At 34.4% G+C, this 17,173-nt stretch overlaps 4 protein-coding genes across 4 annotated transcripts; 2 read left to right on the top strand and 2 right to left on the bottom strand.

The window, feature by feature from the left end:
• On the top strand, positions 2,944-5,652 carry LOC18599293. Its single transcript, XM_018120685.1, has 3 exons — positions 2,944-3,146; positions 3,890-4,173; positions 5,240-5,652. The coding sequence occupies exons 1-3, from the start codon at positions 3,009-3,011 to the stop codon at positions 5,268-5,270; spliced, it is 453 nt and encodes a 150-aa protein (XP_017976174.1). The 5' UTR covers positions 2,944-3,008; the 3' UTR covers positions 5,271-5,652.
• Positions 7,853-12,181, top strand: LOC18599290 (pentatricopeptide repeat-containing protein At1g62930, chloroplastic). The gene is made up of 6 exons (XM_018121002.1): positions 7,853-7,856; positions 8,691-8,755; positions 8,845-10,729; positions 11,168-11,269; positions 11,494-11,643; positions 11,780-12,181. The coding sequence occupies exons 1-3, from the start codon at positions 7,853-7,855 to the stop codon at positions 10,534-10,536; spliced, it is 1,761 nt and encodes a 586-aa protein (XP_017976491.1). The 3' UTR covers positions 10,537-10,729; positions 11,168-11,269; positions 11,494-11,643; positions 11,780-12,181.
• Positions 11,703-14,245, bottom strand: LOC18599291 (non-functional pseudokinase ZED1). The gene is given in 6 exon segments (XM_018121001.1): positions 11,703-11,993; positions 13,309-13,569; positions 13,677-13,831; positions 13,834-14,040; positions 14,115-14,199; positions 14,201-14,245. Coding segments are annotated over 6 exon segments (1,044 nt in total).
• Positions 14,412-16,623, bottom strand: LOC18599289 (non-functional pseudokinase ZED1). The gene is made up of 2 exons (XM_018121215.1): positions 16,272-16,623; positions 14,412-15,787 (listed from the first exon to the last, which is right to left on the bottom strand). Exon 2 carries the CDS (start codon positions 15,780-15,782, stop codon positions 14,733-14,735), a length of 1,050 nt encoding a protein of 349 aa, XP_017976704.1. The 5' UTR covers positions 15,783-15,787; positions 16,272-16,623; the 3' UTR covers positions 14,412-14,732.

Genomic DNA, 17,173 nt, shown 5'->3' with positions numbered 1-17,173 from the left:
AAGTTGTCTAGAATCTATTACGTCCCACCTACGTTGATATCTTTAACATATGACTATCGCACGATTACCCTTCAATACCATACTATCCTATTGGTCCCTTAACTTAGGAGTATGCTCACTTTGGTCATCCAAGTTCAAAAATTTTTATTTAAATCCCTAATTTTATGATTAGGATTCAAATTGATGTCTTTTTTTTTTTTTCATTCAAAGGTTTGTCCTTTGTCACACATGGATAAAATTATGGGTTTAAGATAACAAAAAAAATTTTAAATGGAGAATAAAAATAAATGAAGAAAATAGCCGAAAATTTTATGTTATCTTGAATAATTTACTTATTTAGTTCAAGTCAAAATCCTCCCAATTGTATAACATCTTATTTGGTATTTTTTTTCTAAATAGTATTAATGACAAAATCCATATTCCCAATTAAATTATGATGTAAAAAAATGTGAACGTACGGTAGGATTTGAATAGAAATTTTTAATTTTTTTTAATACCCTTTATTAAAAAAAAGCACAAAGCAATGTTTAGGCATATAATTAGAAGGTTTTTTTTTTTTTATGAATTTTGGATATGAAAGTGACAATACCCTTAAGACTTAGAGAGATAAAAACAAAAAGTGCTTAACCGTACAATAATCTATTACACAAGTGAAAGAAAGTCTCAAAAAGATTTCTTCTCTGACCACGTGAAGGTAATAGAAAAAAAAATATTAAAAAAATATAAAAAGAAACTCGCGTGCAACACACGAACCATAATCTAGTGATCTATAAGAGGACGCAGCCTTTAGTAGAATGCTCCTCCAATACTTTCCAAAGGCTTTGTCTCGTCACATTTTCTTTTCTTCTTCTTCTGTCTGTGTGTACTCTTTCTATTTTCCCAGTAAATAAAAAATGTAATGGATGAAGTGTCTGAAGATGAAACTTCCAGTTCCAGCAATGTATTGCTTTCTCAGAACAAGGCTGTCATTTTCTCCTTATTGGACCTATTAGCTAAACATACAGGCTCTTTTCTGTCTTCTTCCATTATCCTTGTTTTCTCGTGCTTACCAAGACATATCAAGAAATTTAATCAGGTTAACCTCCTTCATTAACACCATTTTGGCTTGAACCATTCAACAATTAGATTAGCTAAGTTTTTGCAGTGATTGCAATATTTAGTCATTATCATCGGAACCGGACCAGACAATTGACGAGTTCAAAGTTTTGAATCTTGGGTACCGGTTCTATCATTAGATTATTCAAGTCCATATGGAGTTAATAAATTTTTCTTTAAAATAATCGATCACTGGTTTTTTCATAAGCTCGATGGGTTAACATGGATTTTTTCCAATCAATTGCACAAATGATTTAATTGAAGAATTGACTTTAGATCGAGGATCCAGTAATAGTAGATCTAAAATTTTATAAGAAGAGTAATTATAATATGAACTAAATTAATGATTATTTTTAAAATAAAATTAAAATATAAATAAATATAAAATAAAATTTTCACATAAGATATTGTAAGAGATAAAAACATAAAAAAATTTAATATTAAATTTTTACATTAAATATTGTAAGTTGTGCTCTATGTGCATTGAACATGCTTAATTAGTAAAGATAAAAATTATTAACAAAAAATGAAACATGACAAGCATAAAGAGTAATTAGCTAGCTAGTAAGATTATTATTCTAAATATTAATGATGAAAATTTTAAACTCTACAAGTAAATTTATAGTTATATATATAATATGTCTTCACATTATAATTATGTTAATTTATTAATTTTCTTAGCTGTAATCTAATGAACATCTAACAATTTTATAAATCCACTCGAGGGAAATAAAAGATTTTTGTTGTTGGCGTGTGAAAGAATTTTCCTTGCCTTGTACGCCGAGTTATCAAGTCTCTAGTCAATAATAAAATAACACTTCAAAACAAGCAAAAGTCTTTCCAAAGTGGTCATTGTCTATGGATCAATCAAAATGTCACGTAATGTCGTTGATTGCTTTAACTCCGCAATATAAAATGGAATTGGTTCTCCCAAAAGCTGCTGGGTTGGCTTGTCGCCAATGGGCCGCGCAATAAGTAACGTAGACAATCGGGCGTTTCTCTTCTCTGTGTTGGACCATCGCACGATGAACCGAAGATATCGCGCGCGAGTCGCCCACCAGTCTCCATCTGGGCGCCAAGTAGATTTGTACAAAAATGTAAGCCACGATGCCCGAAGGAATCCACACCAATTACTCGAAAATATCATGCAGCTTTTTTTTTTTTTTTAATTGAGAAAAAGTTTTGAATTAAGCTTTTTAGGTAAGAAATTATATATTAATTAATAAATTAAATATTCAAAATGTAAAAATACTATTGAGCTTAACTCTGTTTTCTTGCAACAAAAAAATCAAGAGCTCCAATGCACTGATTGGAGGGATCTTTCGTTGGATACCTTGTTTATTTTTTTTATCTTTTAATGTTACAAGTTGAGGTGAAGAGAGAAAGGAGGTAAAAAAATGAAAAAAAAATGAAATATGTATTAATTTAATAATTAAATAAATTAATATTTGATACACTAATAATGTGTTGTTTTCACACATAATCAAGTCACCAAATCTTGTACTTCATATTAAAGTATTTTTTTAAAAAATAAAAAATTAATAAAATCTCAAAACCATTTTAAATTTTAATGTGGTGTTAGGATTGATGATATGATAGTATACGAAAATTATATATTATTAATGCATTAATTATATTTTTTAATAAAATAATAGACACTTGACAAGGTTTATGAGACACAATGGGTACGGAGGATTTAGATTCAGACAGAATCTGAAGCGCTGTTAATTTGTCAAAACTATGGTCTTCCTCCAATTTTCCTCCAAGTTTCCTCCAGCTTTTTCATCGTGTACAAGATTTTCTCTCGCTCTCTATTTCACCTTTTAAAAAGCAAGATGGTTTCCCCCATATAAACACTTATAAGGTTGGGATATCTCACCAGAGCCCAATTGATTCTCTTTTGGCAGGTTGCAATGACTTTACTCGTCAACGTTAACAAATATTATATGAAAAAAAGAGAGAGAGTAGGGTGCGCAAAGGCGTTACGCTGGGTCAAGTTCTTTACATTATCTGAACGGAGGCGTCGCCAATCATCCCGAAGAAGAGTTTGGGTAAAGAGAAAGTTGATGTTGTTAAGCCTTGTTATCATCTCTTATTGTTATAGTCTTGCAGGATATATAATTCTCTCTTTTTTTTTTTTTGAAAAGCATATCAATTTTCATTGATTGCCTCCTTCAAAATGCCATTGCCAGTCTTCAGCCTTATTTGGCAAGAGACTGATAATGGCATGAACAAAAGCCCTGGTTTGAGGGCTTTCAACTGTACATTTGCTTTGAACCATTCCTAAGATACTAACATAGCTTGTTTTTGGATGGAGAAACTTACATATGCTAAAGACATGATTTTGTAAAATCCTAGCTTACTATATTAGCACCGTTAAGATTTGCAGGAGAGGTCCTAAAAACAAACTCACAAAAGATGTCATCTAAAGTTCTTAAAGTTGAGAAAAGCACTCTGAGTTAGCAGTTCTGCAACCTTCCCTGGTATGTGCTTTCAAGAAAAAACGCTGCATGCTGGAAACCAACGTACCTTTCACTGATGAAGAAACACCTGGCCCGTTACTTCACTCCTTGAGAAAGGATCCTGTACAAAGAAACAAGACCAGCACCAAGGCCCTAGCTGGCCACCTGTGGTTCCCAAAATTCTAGTCTCCCTTTCTTTTTATACCACTTGATATGTACTAAAACCAAATCGTTGTTGTTCCCGCTTAACTTAACTATCTCTTCATCATCGTTAATTGTCATTGATCCTGGCTCATGCACGCTAATATATACACTTCTTTTTGTGCTAGCAGAAAAGAAGGTTCGTGAACAAAAGAATGGTCACCAAATTAATGCAGTTAAAAGTGGAGATGGAGGAGGTTAGGGAGCAACAGATTTGCATCAAAGAGGGGCAAAGAAAAGTTAAAGAAAAATTTGAAGCCGTTGAATCTGAATGCAGAAATCTTCATGCCGAGACGATGATCATTATGAAACAGAGTGCCTGTACCAGACTCCGCCTTTGCATCATGTTTCAAATCCTAAAAGCACGAGAGAACAATGATTTCGCCAAAGCCGCTGCGCTCACTCAGGCTCTACGGTTGGTTCCATATTCACCATTTCTTTTTTTTGATATGCCAATTCATTTCATATCGAAGGGACATGCATCTTGGCTTAAAGCCATTGCACAGATTACATCACACCCTTCCAATAACACGTTACAACTCAAATATATCCTGCTGGTAACTGATAACATCACAAGTTTATCAGAACATGACCCCTTCCACATAACAATCCAAACTATGCAAACATCAGAAATAAGCATGCCCTGCCTATGAGCAATTTCCAGAAACAGCCCCATCGTAGATAACCTTGTATATCCACACACCAGAAGAACATATCCTGCATGTGAAGCATACCAGAATGCAATATCCAGTACATACATATGCCACACATACAAGCTAAAATTCTAGGACCACTGCTTTAAGATATGGCATCTTTTCCAACTTCTCTCCATTTCCCATGACCCCTTGAATCTCCAAGAACAACTTCTCTTGAATATGGTTCCATATTCACCATAATTTTCATTTTAAGTATTTTCTCGTTAAACCAACCTAAACAGGCTCATATTTTGGCACTGGCAGACCCCTAATCTTAAACTTTTAGCTGGCTTTGAAAATGTTCACAAATAGACAGAAGCTTCAGCCCAATATACTTACTGCTTAAAGGACTAAAAAAGAAAAAGAAGGAAAAGCATAACAGAGACAAAACATGGCAGGAGAAAAAATTTTTTTTTCTGAAAGGCAAATTCTAAGCTTTCATTAATCGACAAATGTACAAAAACTACCCTTTTAACATGGAGGTATTGCAGGACGAAGCAGAGGGAGACAACCCCCCTCCCCAAGCATGGTCTGCATAAGGAACTAAGCTACTTATTATATGTACTGATTAGCATGGAAGGAGAAATATTATACGAAGTTAAAGCGAAATTAACATGCTGCAAATAAATTAAGATTAAGTGGCCGAATTCCTCATTCTTAAACATAATATATTGGAAGATTTAACAGAATAATTAAGAAAAAGTAAAGTTTGTTTTTCAAAAAATTTTGATAACATTGGTGACAAGACTAAATTCCTCTTTATTTTTGTTCTTTTTATATATTTAGTGAATTGATAGCGCAGCAAAACCAGAATTAGCAAGCTTTGGAACCAAGTGCTGGGGCATCTGGCAAATGAAACACTTGAGAATATCTGTTAGTCCAAATAGAAGTAATGGCGACTGTTGTTTTTCTTTTATCTTGTGTGTTGAAATTGGGGTCAAGTTTGAAGAGTTGCACACTTTTGACAGTTCGCTGCAGGGAGTTTCATGTAAATTAAGCTCAGGGGCATGTCTTATTAGTGGTTTTTAATCATGTAATTATGAACCAGTAGTTATTTGCTATGTGGTCATGTTGACTCCTACTCTTTGGTAGTTTTTTCCTTTCTTCATGTGTTAGATGGTAGTTTTTCTTTTTCTTGTATTTAAGGCCATTAGGGATTATTAATGAAGTGTGACCTCTGTCTCAATTTTAACATGTTATCAAAGCTCCCTAAAGGATCTTAAGAAATTGAGAAAGTAAAAAATCACCAACAATTTTTTTTGGAAATTTTTGTTCTTAACTTCTTTTAAAATAGAGCACCTTAACCTTAGCTTCCTTAAGCTTTAATGTTATTACTATGTTTGTGTTTACATGAGAAAATTATGCCATTTAGGTCGTGAAAATAGAGATATATCTCAAAGTTTTTGATTTACGGGAGGTTGTGGAGGTGGGAGATGAGTCACCAGAATAGAGATCTAACCGCACAGTGACGCAAATGAAGCAATACAACGAAGAAGTCGCGAAAAGATTTAAGGCTTTTTCTTACATTCATTCAGTTGTGTCAAATGTTATTTTCACAAAAATAATGACTTCTGAATCGCCTAAGAATGCTTGGGATCACTTGAAAGAGGAGTTTCATGACACCAAGAGCACTTGTTAGATGCAAGTCTTGAATCTCCATATAGAGTTCGAGATGTTGAGGATGAAAGATGAAGAAAACATTAAGGAATACTCTGACTAGATTTTGTAATTTTAGACAGGACAAGTTAACATAACAAGTGAAAACACAAAGTTAAACAGGTTTGAATTTAACCGTAACATGTTTTGTATCTAATCGTATTCGATACATTTAAGATATAAAAATACGATACATTTAAGATATAAAAATTTTTATGTCTTAATGTATGAGACACGAGTAATACATTTAATTAATCATGTTATCGAGTTTTAAACATATATAAACGTGTTTAATCGTGTTTAAACATATATACATGACACGTTTATCAACTTATTAAAAATTAATAGTCAAAATTTATTTTAACTTTACTTAAATAATTTTAAACAATTATTTTAATAAGTTTTTTAAATTTTATAAAGATAATAATGTATTTATACTATGCCCAAATCTTAAATTTGAACTTTTTTTTTATATTTGATATTATTATTTTATGTTGTTATAATTAATTTTTATAATTATTGATTTTAAATATAAATAATAAAATTATACTTAATTATAAATATTTTTATTTAAATGTGTTATTAATCATGTCGTGTCATATATTGACACGTTTAACAAATGCGTTAATCGTGTCATGTCGTGTTACACGGTTATTAAACGTATACATATTACATATTTTAGATTTAAAACACAAATATTATTTGTGTCGTGTTCGTATTTAATCTTAACGTGTTTTGTGTCTAATCGTATTTAACATGTTTAAGACACCAAAACATGAGTTGCTGGTCTAACTTTGACAATATTATAAAGTTGGTCACTCAACTCAGATTGTTGATTGAAAATTTAACTGAATGCAGGATCGTGAACAAGATTCTGGTAAGTCTTTCTGAAAAATTTGAGGTTAAGATATTCTCACTTGAAGATTCCAAAGACATTGCTTAATTGACAGTTACTGAGCTTGTGAATGTCCTCCAAGCTCAACAACAAAGATGAGCCATTCAAAATGATGAACATGTGGAGAGTGTCTAGATGGTTAGGAGTCGAGACAAAAAAGTGGACACTAGTCAAAGGAGGAATGACCAAGACAAGGAGAATGAAAGAAGAAACAATGATAGAAAACAAACGAAAGCTAAGGCTAAGCTTCAGCCATGCTCGTATTGCAGAAAACAAAATCATATAGAGAAATTTTGCTGGTTTCTTCCTAATGTGAAATGTCGATATTGCAATTAAATGAGGTACATTGAGAAGGTTTGCCAAAACAAAGGTATATGCAATGAAAAAAAGACTGTAGCCGTTGAGGAGAAAGAAGATTGTAATGAGGCGTTGTTCATGACAAAGATTGTTGAAAAACAAACCTGTAAGAAAGCTGTGTGAGCCAACCAAGCTCAACTTCAAAGACGTGTTGAAATTGAGGAGAGAGTTGCAGACTTTGGCCGTTTGTTGTAGGTAGTTATTTCCTTTCATGTAAGTTGAGTTCATGGACATGTTCTCATTAGTGGTTTAAAACCATGTACCCATGAACCAGTAGTTATTTGCTATGTGTTCACGTTGGTGACTACTCTTTGATAGTTTTTCCTTTCTTAATACATGTTTTAAGGAGTGGTTTTTCTTTTCTTATATTTAAGGCGGTTAGGTATCATTAATGAAGGATGAACTTTCTCTAAATTTTAAAATTGTTCACTTTCTTTAATAACCAGGAAGTCTTTGCTTCTATTTTTATGGTGACAAAATATTAGTAGACCATGGGTACTGTAACTTATTAAGTTTATCAAATCTATAATTCAATTCGAAAGTGTCTTCCATCCTTCATCAAGCCAAGCAAGCCCCTTAAGCTAATACAAATAATTATCTTATTGGCATTTTAATTCTCTCATAAATAGGCAAATTCTTGTCCTTCATTTCTGGTCATACTGAGATTTACCAATTACTCCAAAGTACTCTAAAAATATTTAAAAGGATTGCGTATGAAGGATTTGCAATTTGCTTGCATGAAACATGCTATAGAAAATACGCTGTTACACAATCATTAAGGGTTTTTATTAGGTTTAACTTATAATTTATATACCTCTCAACCTCAAGAAATTATACAATAAATTAATATTATTATCTGGCTCAGAATATCTCATCTTATTGAATAAATTATGTCTAAAAAATCAGTAATTAATTATTGATATTAACTTGACATAAGTAAATTTATTTATTTGATCATAATTTAAAAGAAATAACTAACATAATATCTAAAACAGTCCTGAAGTTATTGAAAATGACTCAAACTCCAACACAAATAATTTGAATTAAAAAATTTTCTGAATTCAAAATAAACCCAAATTCAAGACTGTCTAATATCGAAGAAAGTTTAAAGGATTCGAATTTTAAGTTATGAATTTAATTTATAGTACTGGTAAGTTGACCTGACCCGAACCCGCTGTTAGAAATAATGTATGACTTAAATGGAGCGGGTCGGTTGGATGTGAGTCCGAATTTCAAGTTTTGAGTCCGATTCATCATTGGAGTGTTGCGGGTCTCGTATCCGACTACTGAAGGATAGTTGGAACTTGGCATTTTCTTGATGATGGTGAGGGGTTGGAAAAGCGCTTCTCTTTTCTCTTCTTCTGCCTTTGATCTTCTTCAACAATTGGAATCGGGTAACCCCAAATCTGTCAATTCTCTTCCCTTCACGTTGTTCAATTATTTCTCTGTTTTAAATAAGAAAAGGGCTCTCTTTTATTTCCAGAACTCTTATTTCTCTACTACTCATCGCAAGAAATCCGAGTATGTGTTTGATAATATTGATGATGCCTTAAACAAGTTTTATCAGATGGTAGGTATGCATCCACGTCCTTCTGTTATGAAATTTGATCAATTAGTAGGGGCCATTGTTAGAATGAAGCATTACCCAACTGCTCTTTCTCTTATTAGACAAATGGAATTACTAGGAATTCATCCTGATGTTTGTACTCTTAACATCTCGCTTAATTGTTTTTGCCGCTTGCATCGTCTGGATTTTGGGTTTTCTGTTTTTGGGAAAATGTTGAAGCTGGGTATTCAACCAAGTATCGTAACATTCTTCACTTTGATCAATGGACTCTGTATTGGAGGTGAAGTAGCTCAAGCTGTGAGGTTGTTTAATGACATGGTTCAGGAAGAATATAAGCCTAATGTAATCCATTATAATACCATAGTAAACTGTCTTTGTAAAATAAGTGACACTAATGGGGCTATTAGATTTTTAAAGGTTATGAAGAAAAGAGGTTGTGAACCTAACACTACAACATACAGCATCATCATTGACGGCCTTTGTAAGGATAAGCATGCAGCTGAGGCTTTGAAGCTTTTCTCAGAAATGAAAGGTAAAGGCATTCCACCAACTGTTGTCACTTATAATTCCTTAATTCATGCAATGTGTAATTCATGTCAGTGGAAGGTGGTTACAAGATTATTGAATGAAATGGTGGCTAACAATTGCAAACCAGATGTCGTCACGTATAATATTTTGGTTGATGCACTTTGTAAAGGGGGTAGGGTTTTAGAGGCTCAAGATATTATTGAAAGAATGATTCAGCTAGGTTTTGAGCCTGATATGTTTACTTATAATTCTTTGATGAATGGATATTGTGGGCGAGGTGAAATGGATGAGGCTAGGAAACTTCTGAATTTTCTGGTTAGTAGTGGTTATGGTGTGGATGCTTTTACCTACAACACTGTGATCAATGGATACTGTAAAGCTAGAAGGATGAATGAGGCAGTGGAACTTTTTCATGAAATGACTCAAAATGGATCAATACCTGACACTGTTACGTACAACACTCTTATAAGTGGCATGTCACTGATAGGGAGACTCTCGGCTGCACAAGAACTTTTCAAAGAAATGGGTGCACATGGCACGGTACCAGACAAGATCACTTACTTTACTTTGTTAGATGGCTTGTGCAAGCATGGTCAAATTAATGATGCATTGGGACTTTTTCATGTAATGCAGAACAGTGGGTTGGAACCTGACATTGTCCACTATAATATCTTAATTAATGGCTTGTGTCAAGTTGGGCAACTTAAAGTTGCAAGGAAATTATTTTATGCACTCACAGTCAGAGGATTACATACTAATGTTTACACTTATAACATAATGATTAAAGGTCTGTGTAAAGAAGGGCTACCAAATGAAGCATATAAGTTGCTTAGGAAAATGGAAGTGGATGGTTGCATGCCAAATAGTTGCTCTTATAATACGATGATCCAAGGATGTCTTCAAAACAATGACATATCGAGGGTAGCACAAATTCTTCATGAAATGGTTAAGAAAGGATTTTCTGCATATATTTCCACAGCAGCCATGCTAGTGGATCTGTTGTCTAGTAATTCAACAGGTGAATCTTTTTGTGCACTTCTCAGAAACTGTGAAGACTATCAAAGCATTTATATGAAGTGACTTCTTCTCAGCCAACATTTGTGCAATAAATCCAAACAAGGTTTATGATCTGTAAATGTTCAAAGTGGTTACTAATTCCTTCCTATTAACTTGAGGAAGAAGGCACTATTTTACTCCTTGATCAGGCATTATGCAGCCTGCAGGCACTCTTGAATTGAGAAAGAAGGCTGATTTGGCATTTTGCAGCTTGCAGGTATTCTTGTTTCTCTCTCTCTCTCTCTCTCTTAATGTGTCTAGATAACCTATGGGCAGAACATGGTTGAGCTCTGTTATATGGTTTACCATTCATTCTAGTTCTGCTAACCTTTTAAAGGTATAATATTCTCCTTAGCAGAACAATTGCAGATGGTCCTTCATCCCTCTCTAATCAGCATGTTCTTCAAAGCATTCCATGCAGCTGAAACAAAGATAACTTCACTTTTTTATGCTTACTGTAGTTTAAAATCTGCTCCTTTTGACTCTAAGTCATAGTAGTATGGTCGTGCTCAATTACAGGTATTGCTTATGAACATGGAGTCGCTACCATTGTAAAACATAGCCCATTCATAGCTTTTCTTTTTCTCCCTTTTCCAATTGCAAATGCATATATACATGTATATATTTCAAATGTTCATTTTATCTTCTCTTGCAGGTCAGTATTTGCTCAAGTTCTTGAGACAATGCTACAAAAGGTTTCCAAATTTCAAGTCAATTTATTTCTAGCTGGAGTAAGCTAAGCAGGTTTACAAAACTGGTAAGAAAATTCATTCAAATTGACTATTATTGTTTCACAAGGCTAATTTTTACGTTGGTCAAAAGAATTATATAATCATTCGAAGAAGAAGAGAAAATTGATGTACTTATTCTACTAGTCTATGTTTTCTTATTTTGTTTTCTGTTGTCTTAGATTTTTTTTTTCCTTTAAAATGATAGTGCTATCAATTTGGAAAGCACTAAGGCAGAACTCTTTGTTTGCAGGATACCTTGTTCTGTATTATTTAATTTCCTACTTGATTATAATAAGCAATCGTAGGAGTTGAAGTTTGAGGATCAAATGAGCAGTGGTAGAAAGCACCATATCAGTTGCATTTTTTTGGCTTCTTGTGCAAGCAGTGGTGTATACATTTGGTTACTTTCTTTCTTTTTTTTTTTTTTTAAAATTCTAAAATCCTCTTCTTTCGTGTAAATTAGACATACTTGCAATATATGATCTTATCAATCACATCGTATGACTTTTGACGAGCAACATCTCTGAATCTTGAAGGAATGTAATGTCGCTGATGTTGCCTTCCTCGGCAATGTGTGCGTCTGAAGCTGTTATTGTGGCTCTTGCTGTACATGTTTGTTAGGTCATCTGCAAAGAATGCGATGCAAGCATGAAAGACATATGGCCAAGCCAGAGCTATTTGCATCTTCTCTTTCTCTACTCTAAGCATGTTTGTTTTGGTTCTTTCACTCCTCATCATCTTTCCTGTAAGCTATTCAATCAAGGAACTTTTGAGTTTTTGCATCTGTATAATTCATCAAGTTACTATAGCCTTCTTCAAGTTCAAAAGTCTTTGCAAATCAAACAAACTTAAGAGTATGGTGGCTTAAAGGTACATTATAAGTGCATCAATAGTTGTTCTTCTTGAGTCTGTTGTACTGTTTTAAATGCTTTTACTGACTCCCTTTGCATGATTTTCATAATTTAGGTTGAATGGTAGTTATGATCATAGTGGAAAAAATTGTTCAAAGTAGACAGCTGTTATGGTTATGGGAATCAAGTTATGCTTTCTTCATAAATGGTTGACCAGACAAAAATTAATAGATTGAAATATATTGTAGAAATGAATTTGCCAAGAAATTTTGTTGTGATGTTGTGGTGGAGATCAAGATGCTTGTGTACCACTAATTAGAAGTAGGAGAGTAAAGACATGTCCATTAGCTGAGGATACCAATTTCATGACAAAGCTACATCAAGCTTGTTTGTTGGAAGACCAGTTTACTTCTATGCTTACCTCTCCCTTTTTCTTTGAATGGAAACTATATATGTATTGTTTCCAAGCAATAAATCCTTCTCTATTCCTTTATATTTTCTTTTATTGTTATTGCATCAGTCCATTCTTTTAAGCAGTGTTCTGAAAACCATCCAGAACCAAACTTGTTCTGCTGGGATGTAGCAAATCCACCTCTTTTAATTAAAGTTGTGGTTTAACCTATTTTGTGAGTTTGGTAGAGTGGATTCTACTTTGATACAAGTGAAACCATGGATTTTAATTAGTTGAGGATGGTTTAAGGTTTAGTAGAGTGGAGTTTATCTAATGTATGAAATTATGCTGTAAATAAAGTATGATATTCCTTTGGAGATCTCAAGTGTAGTGAAAGCTGCAATCCTAGTCAAAGTGGCTTGAGTTATACCTCCCTCGAATAGGTGTTTGGGATCGTAATATTAAAGAAAGCTGGGTGTTTGATTCTACTTTTCATTTGGGGACAGCGGGATTTAAATCCAGCTCTTTGACTAGGGATACTGGGTGATGGTGTGGATTCTACTTTTAAATCAGAAGAAAGACTAAGTGAAACACGACTGGTTAATTCCCCTTTTGAGTGTGGAAAATACTCTCATTGTTCTTGTTTTGTGTGGCTCTTTTATAAAATTTTAGCTTGTAGGTGCTTCAACCTTATTTTTACTTAAAGTTGTTGGTCTCCTTAATGATGGCTCCCTTGTCTCATGAATTTTGTTCCTAAGGTTAGTACTGCTATTATCTTAATGCCCGATTAAGGTTAGTTAAATAAACTAAGTTCTCTTGCCACCTTGATAATTTTCGGCCTTTCTTCTCCTTCACGGGCTAGTGTTGTAAAATCCAGCAACTGTTCCTGCTCAATTCCTTCTATGGCTATTCTGTGATCAACTACTCTGCTGAACTGATTATTTTCTACCCAGTGCTTTACACTGTCTAGCACTATAGAATCCACATTTATGTAATATGATGGCCTTTGTCCACGTAAAAGCTGAAATAGAATCTTTCCAAAGCTATGGACATCTGCCTTCTCAGTTAAGTAGCCCATAAGGGCCTGATCAGGTGCAAAGGTTGACACTCGCCACCCCACCACAAATCCCCCCCAAGCCACACCCCACACCAACCCCCCCACCCCCACACCACCCCCACGATGCCCTCTACGTGTGATTGACCTTCATGAATAGAATTAGACAGTGAAAAATCAATCAGCTTAGGAACATTGTCCTGATCTAGTATGGTATTTGAAGATCGAATATCTGGATGGATAAAAGGTCTGGAAAGTGCAGTGTGGAGATATGCAACTGCATTGGCTAATCCATTGCAATTTTCAACCTGCATTTCCATGGTAGTTGTTGATGTTGTGGTCCACTAATATCAGAAGAAATACAGCTACAGAAGGTTTTTTTGCCTACAAATTCATAAACTATAGTTATATGTGTAGTCTCTAAGCAGCATCCCAAAAGCTGTAAAACATTCTTGTGGACACTCATTTGTGAACCGATCACAATATCTTTGAAACTCATGTCTGCAGTTAGTTTAAATGGATGGTTTATGTCATGCATCTTCAGAGAGACCAGCCGGTCCTCTCATAGAGAAAACATTGTTGTTCATCATAGTTGTTTGTTGCTCTCCCGAGCTCCTTTGTGGAGAAGCTGCGGATAGGATTACTTCTGCCATTATGAAAGGCAACGGCCAACGAGCTCTAGTAATAATATCCGTCCATTCTCCATTAATAAAGTGTGATCCACTTTGAACTCACCCTTGGCTTGCCTCTTACCTTTCCAAACATGCAGTTGTCAAAATTAAGCCATATGTAGTACAGATATGTTCCTATTTCAAGTAGTTTGCATATCACCAAATTAAGCAAAGCAAAAGAAAACAAATGCTAAATTCAACAATTATTCTTTGTTAGATGTCCTCCCTAGTTAAATATATACAGAGAGAAAACACCCCGCCATAAGAAAAGGGGGGCAAAAAATCCATTCAGAGTGGCATAACAAATTCAATTCTTTCTTCATCCCAACCAGATAGTGTTTTGAATTAAGGGAAATAGTTGGAGAGATGCTTATTACCTAATTCTTAGGCTCACAACAGATTAAGACAGGTTCATGTTCGTGCCATTTAAAACAAAGCGCTGCAGAATCTTTCATGCCTTGTTGACTTTCCAAAAAAGTTGAAACAAACTAGAAGCTGCATAAATATCTGCCTGAGGCTAGGCTAAGAGGGTGATACTAAACATTTATAAATTTGTCTGAGCTCTCTGGCCACTTCAATCATTGTTGGCCTCTCACCTGTTTCTTCAGAGAAGCATCTACGGACAAGTCTTGCAAAATCCAACAACTGCTGCTGCTCGATTCCTTCTTCAATTATTCTATCATCAATCACACCACTGGATTGATTGTTCTCAGCAAGGTGCTCCAGGCTATCCATTCGTATGGTAAATGGTAAGTGTTCTAATTTTTTCTTTCCACTTAAAAGCTGTAGTAGAAGCACACCAAAGTTAAAAACATCAAGGGTAAGAAGATACTTAGATTCAAACTCTTCTACATGTAATTGACATTCAGGAATGGATATGGATAGTGCAAAATCAATCAGTTTTGGAACGTTGTCCTGATCTAATATGACATTTGAGGATCGTATGTCCCGATGAAGGATCACTGGTTTGGAAAAGGCAGTGTGGAGATATTCAACTGCACTAGCTAAATCGACCGCAATCTTCAACCTGCATCTCCATGGTAGTGGCTGACATTGTGCTCCATTAGCATCACAGAGAAAATCAGATAAGATTCTTGTGCCTACAAATTCATACACTATAATAGGATATTTGGTCTCTAAGCAACATCCCAAAAGCTTTAAAACATTCTTGTGAGCACTCATTTGAGATCCAATGGCAATGTCTTTGAAAATCTTACTCAAAACATCAATGCTAATGTACTTCTTCACAGAAACTGGCCGATCTTTTAAATAGCCTTCATACAAGTTGTAATAGTCAGCACCCCATGTTCGTTCAGGATAGGTTTCTGTTAACATTTGGAGGACTGTTTCAGAGTAATCTACAATTGAATTAAAGTTGTCATGACTACGCAGAAAGCATCGACCTTCACCGTAGTTATTGGTTGCTATCTTCAGCTCTTCTGCAGAGAAGTTTTGAATAGGGTTAGATTTGCCATTACAGAAGGCAATAAGTTCCTCTAGTAACATTGCCCCATTCTCCATGAAAAATGTCTCATCATTTGATCTCTTCTTTACTTTGAAACACCAATTCATCTTGCCTGTCAATTGAAACTATAAGAAATTACTACTACTAGCAGTACAGGAAAAGTGCATAAAGAGGATCATATCAGAAAAATAAAGTAGGAAAAAAAAGCAGATTTTCTGTTGATAGCTTGGACCTCATCAATCCTAGTATTTTTATATCATTTGAGTTGCTGAACCTAGACATCGACTTGGTCAAGCAAAATGCGTATTGTTCAGCCCATTTTCCTTGCTTCAGATAGTTCTCCATGCGAACCATGCATGCCTATTGACCTTTTCTTTCTTCTTTAATAAGCAATTTTTTTTCTTGGATAAGTGCTTAATTTTAAAAGTAGCTTCTTCAAGATTTACTGAGTTTAAGAATCCAGTTTAATTTGCACCCCAAAAAAGTAAAAAAGCTTAGTGTCCGGTTATTTTTCTACAGAGAATCCAAGAACAAAACTGATAAAACTGCAAAACATGCAACTATAATAAAAATATTTTGGCGCGTAAAGAAAGTACCTGTGAATGTTTAATCCGAAATCAAGCAGCAAAACAAGCACCAGATTCTAGGACTCAGAAAGGGAGTTTGCATATAGCACAAAATCTGAAGTAGGTAAAACCTGCAGCTGCAGCAGATGTAGGAGTCTTCCCAGGCATCTGTGGAATTCCCACGTACAGTCTAATTTTTGATCAGAAGTGCAAAGCTTTGATTGCAATGGTCTGAGCCAATGGCATACGTGGGTGAAACTAACTTCCATAAGGAAAACATAATAGTTTTATTAGAAAAAGGCAGCTTCCGTAGGCTTCACTCTTCAATAATTACCGAATTCTTTGACTCAAAACATATTAAAAATCGGGATAATGTCGTGGAGTTTTGGTTTTGGATTAAAGCTCTTGGTTGTAGAAATTCTTTGGCATATTAATAATTCAACTTAATTGTAGTTACTGTACTAGTCCAAAATACAACGAGCTTGAGATTTATGTTTCTATTGGTTAATGAACAAAGGTAAATATATCTTTGCCCCCTTTGGAGGAAAATCCTGCTCTCTTGTTTGGTGGCATTTTTCTTACAAGCGTGTCGCATGTTGAAATAGGACTTGCATTGAAAACCACGTTAGTTCATGCTATTAACCTTAGGATCATATGTGACCATTTTGTCTTAAGACAGCTAGCCTTCTGTCAAATTATGATAGCTATGCATCTAGTGAATGACTTATGTGATGATTAGAATGTATTCTTGTGCCTAGCTACCGTTCAAAGCTTAATTGTTAAGTTTTGCGCCTAGCTACCGTTCAAAGCTTAATTGTTAAGTTTTGCTATGTATACAAACTAAGTCAATGCATATCAGAAATATGTAGCCTACTGTTATAACGAAACTATCTTCACTTGCTCTGTTTCATACTTATCCTACATCTACTAAA

This window comes from Theobroma cacao, chromosome 5 (assembly GCF_000208745.1).
Source record: "Theobroma cacao cultivar B97-61/B2 chromosome 5, Criollo_cocoa_genome_V2, whole genome shotgun sequence".
In the NCBI taxonomy this organism is placed as follows: Eukaryota; Viridiplantae; Streptophyta; class Magnoliopsida; order Malvales; family Malvaceae; genus Theobroma; species Theobroma cacao.
This window is presented reverse-complemented; position numbering and strand designations above follow the sequence as displayed.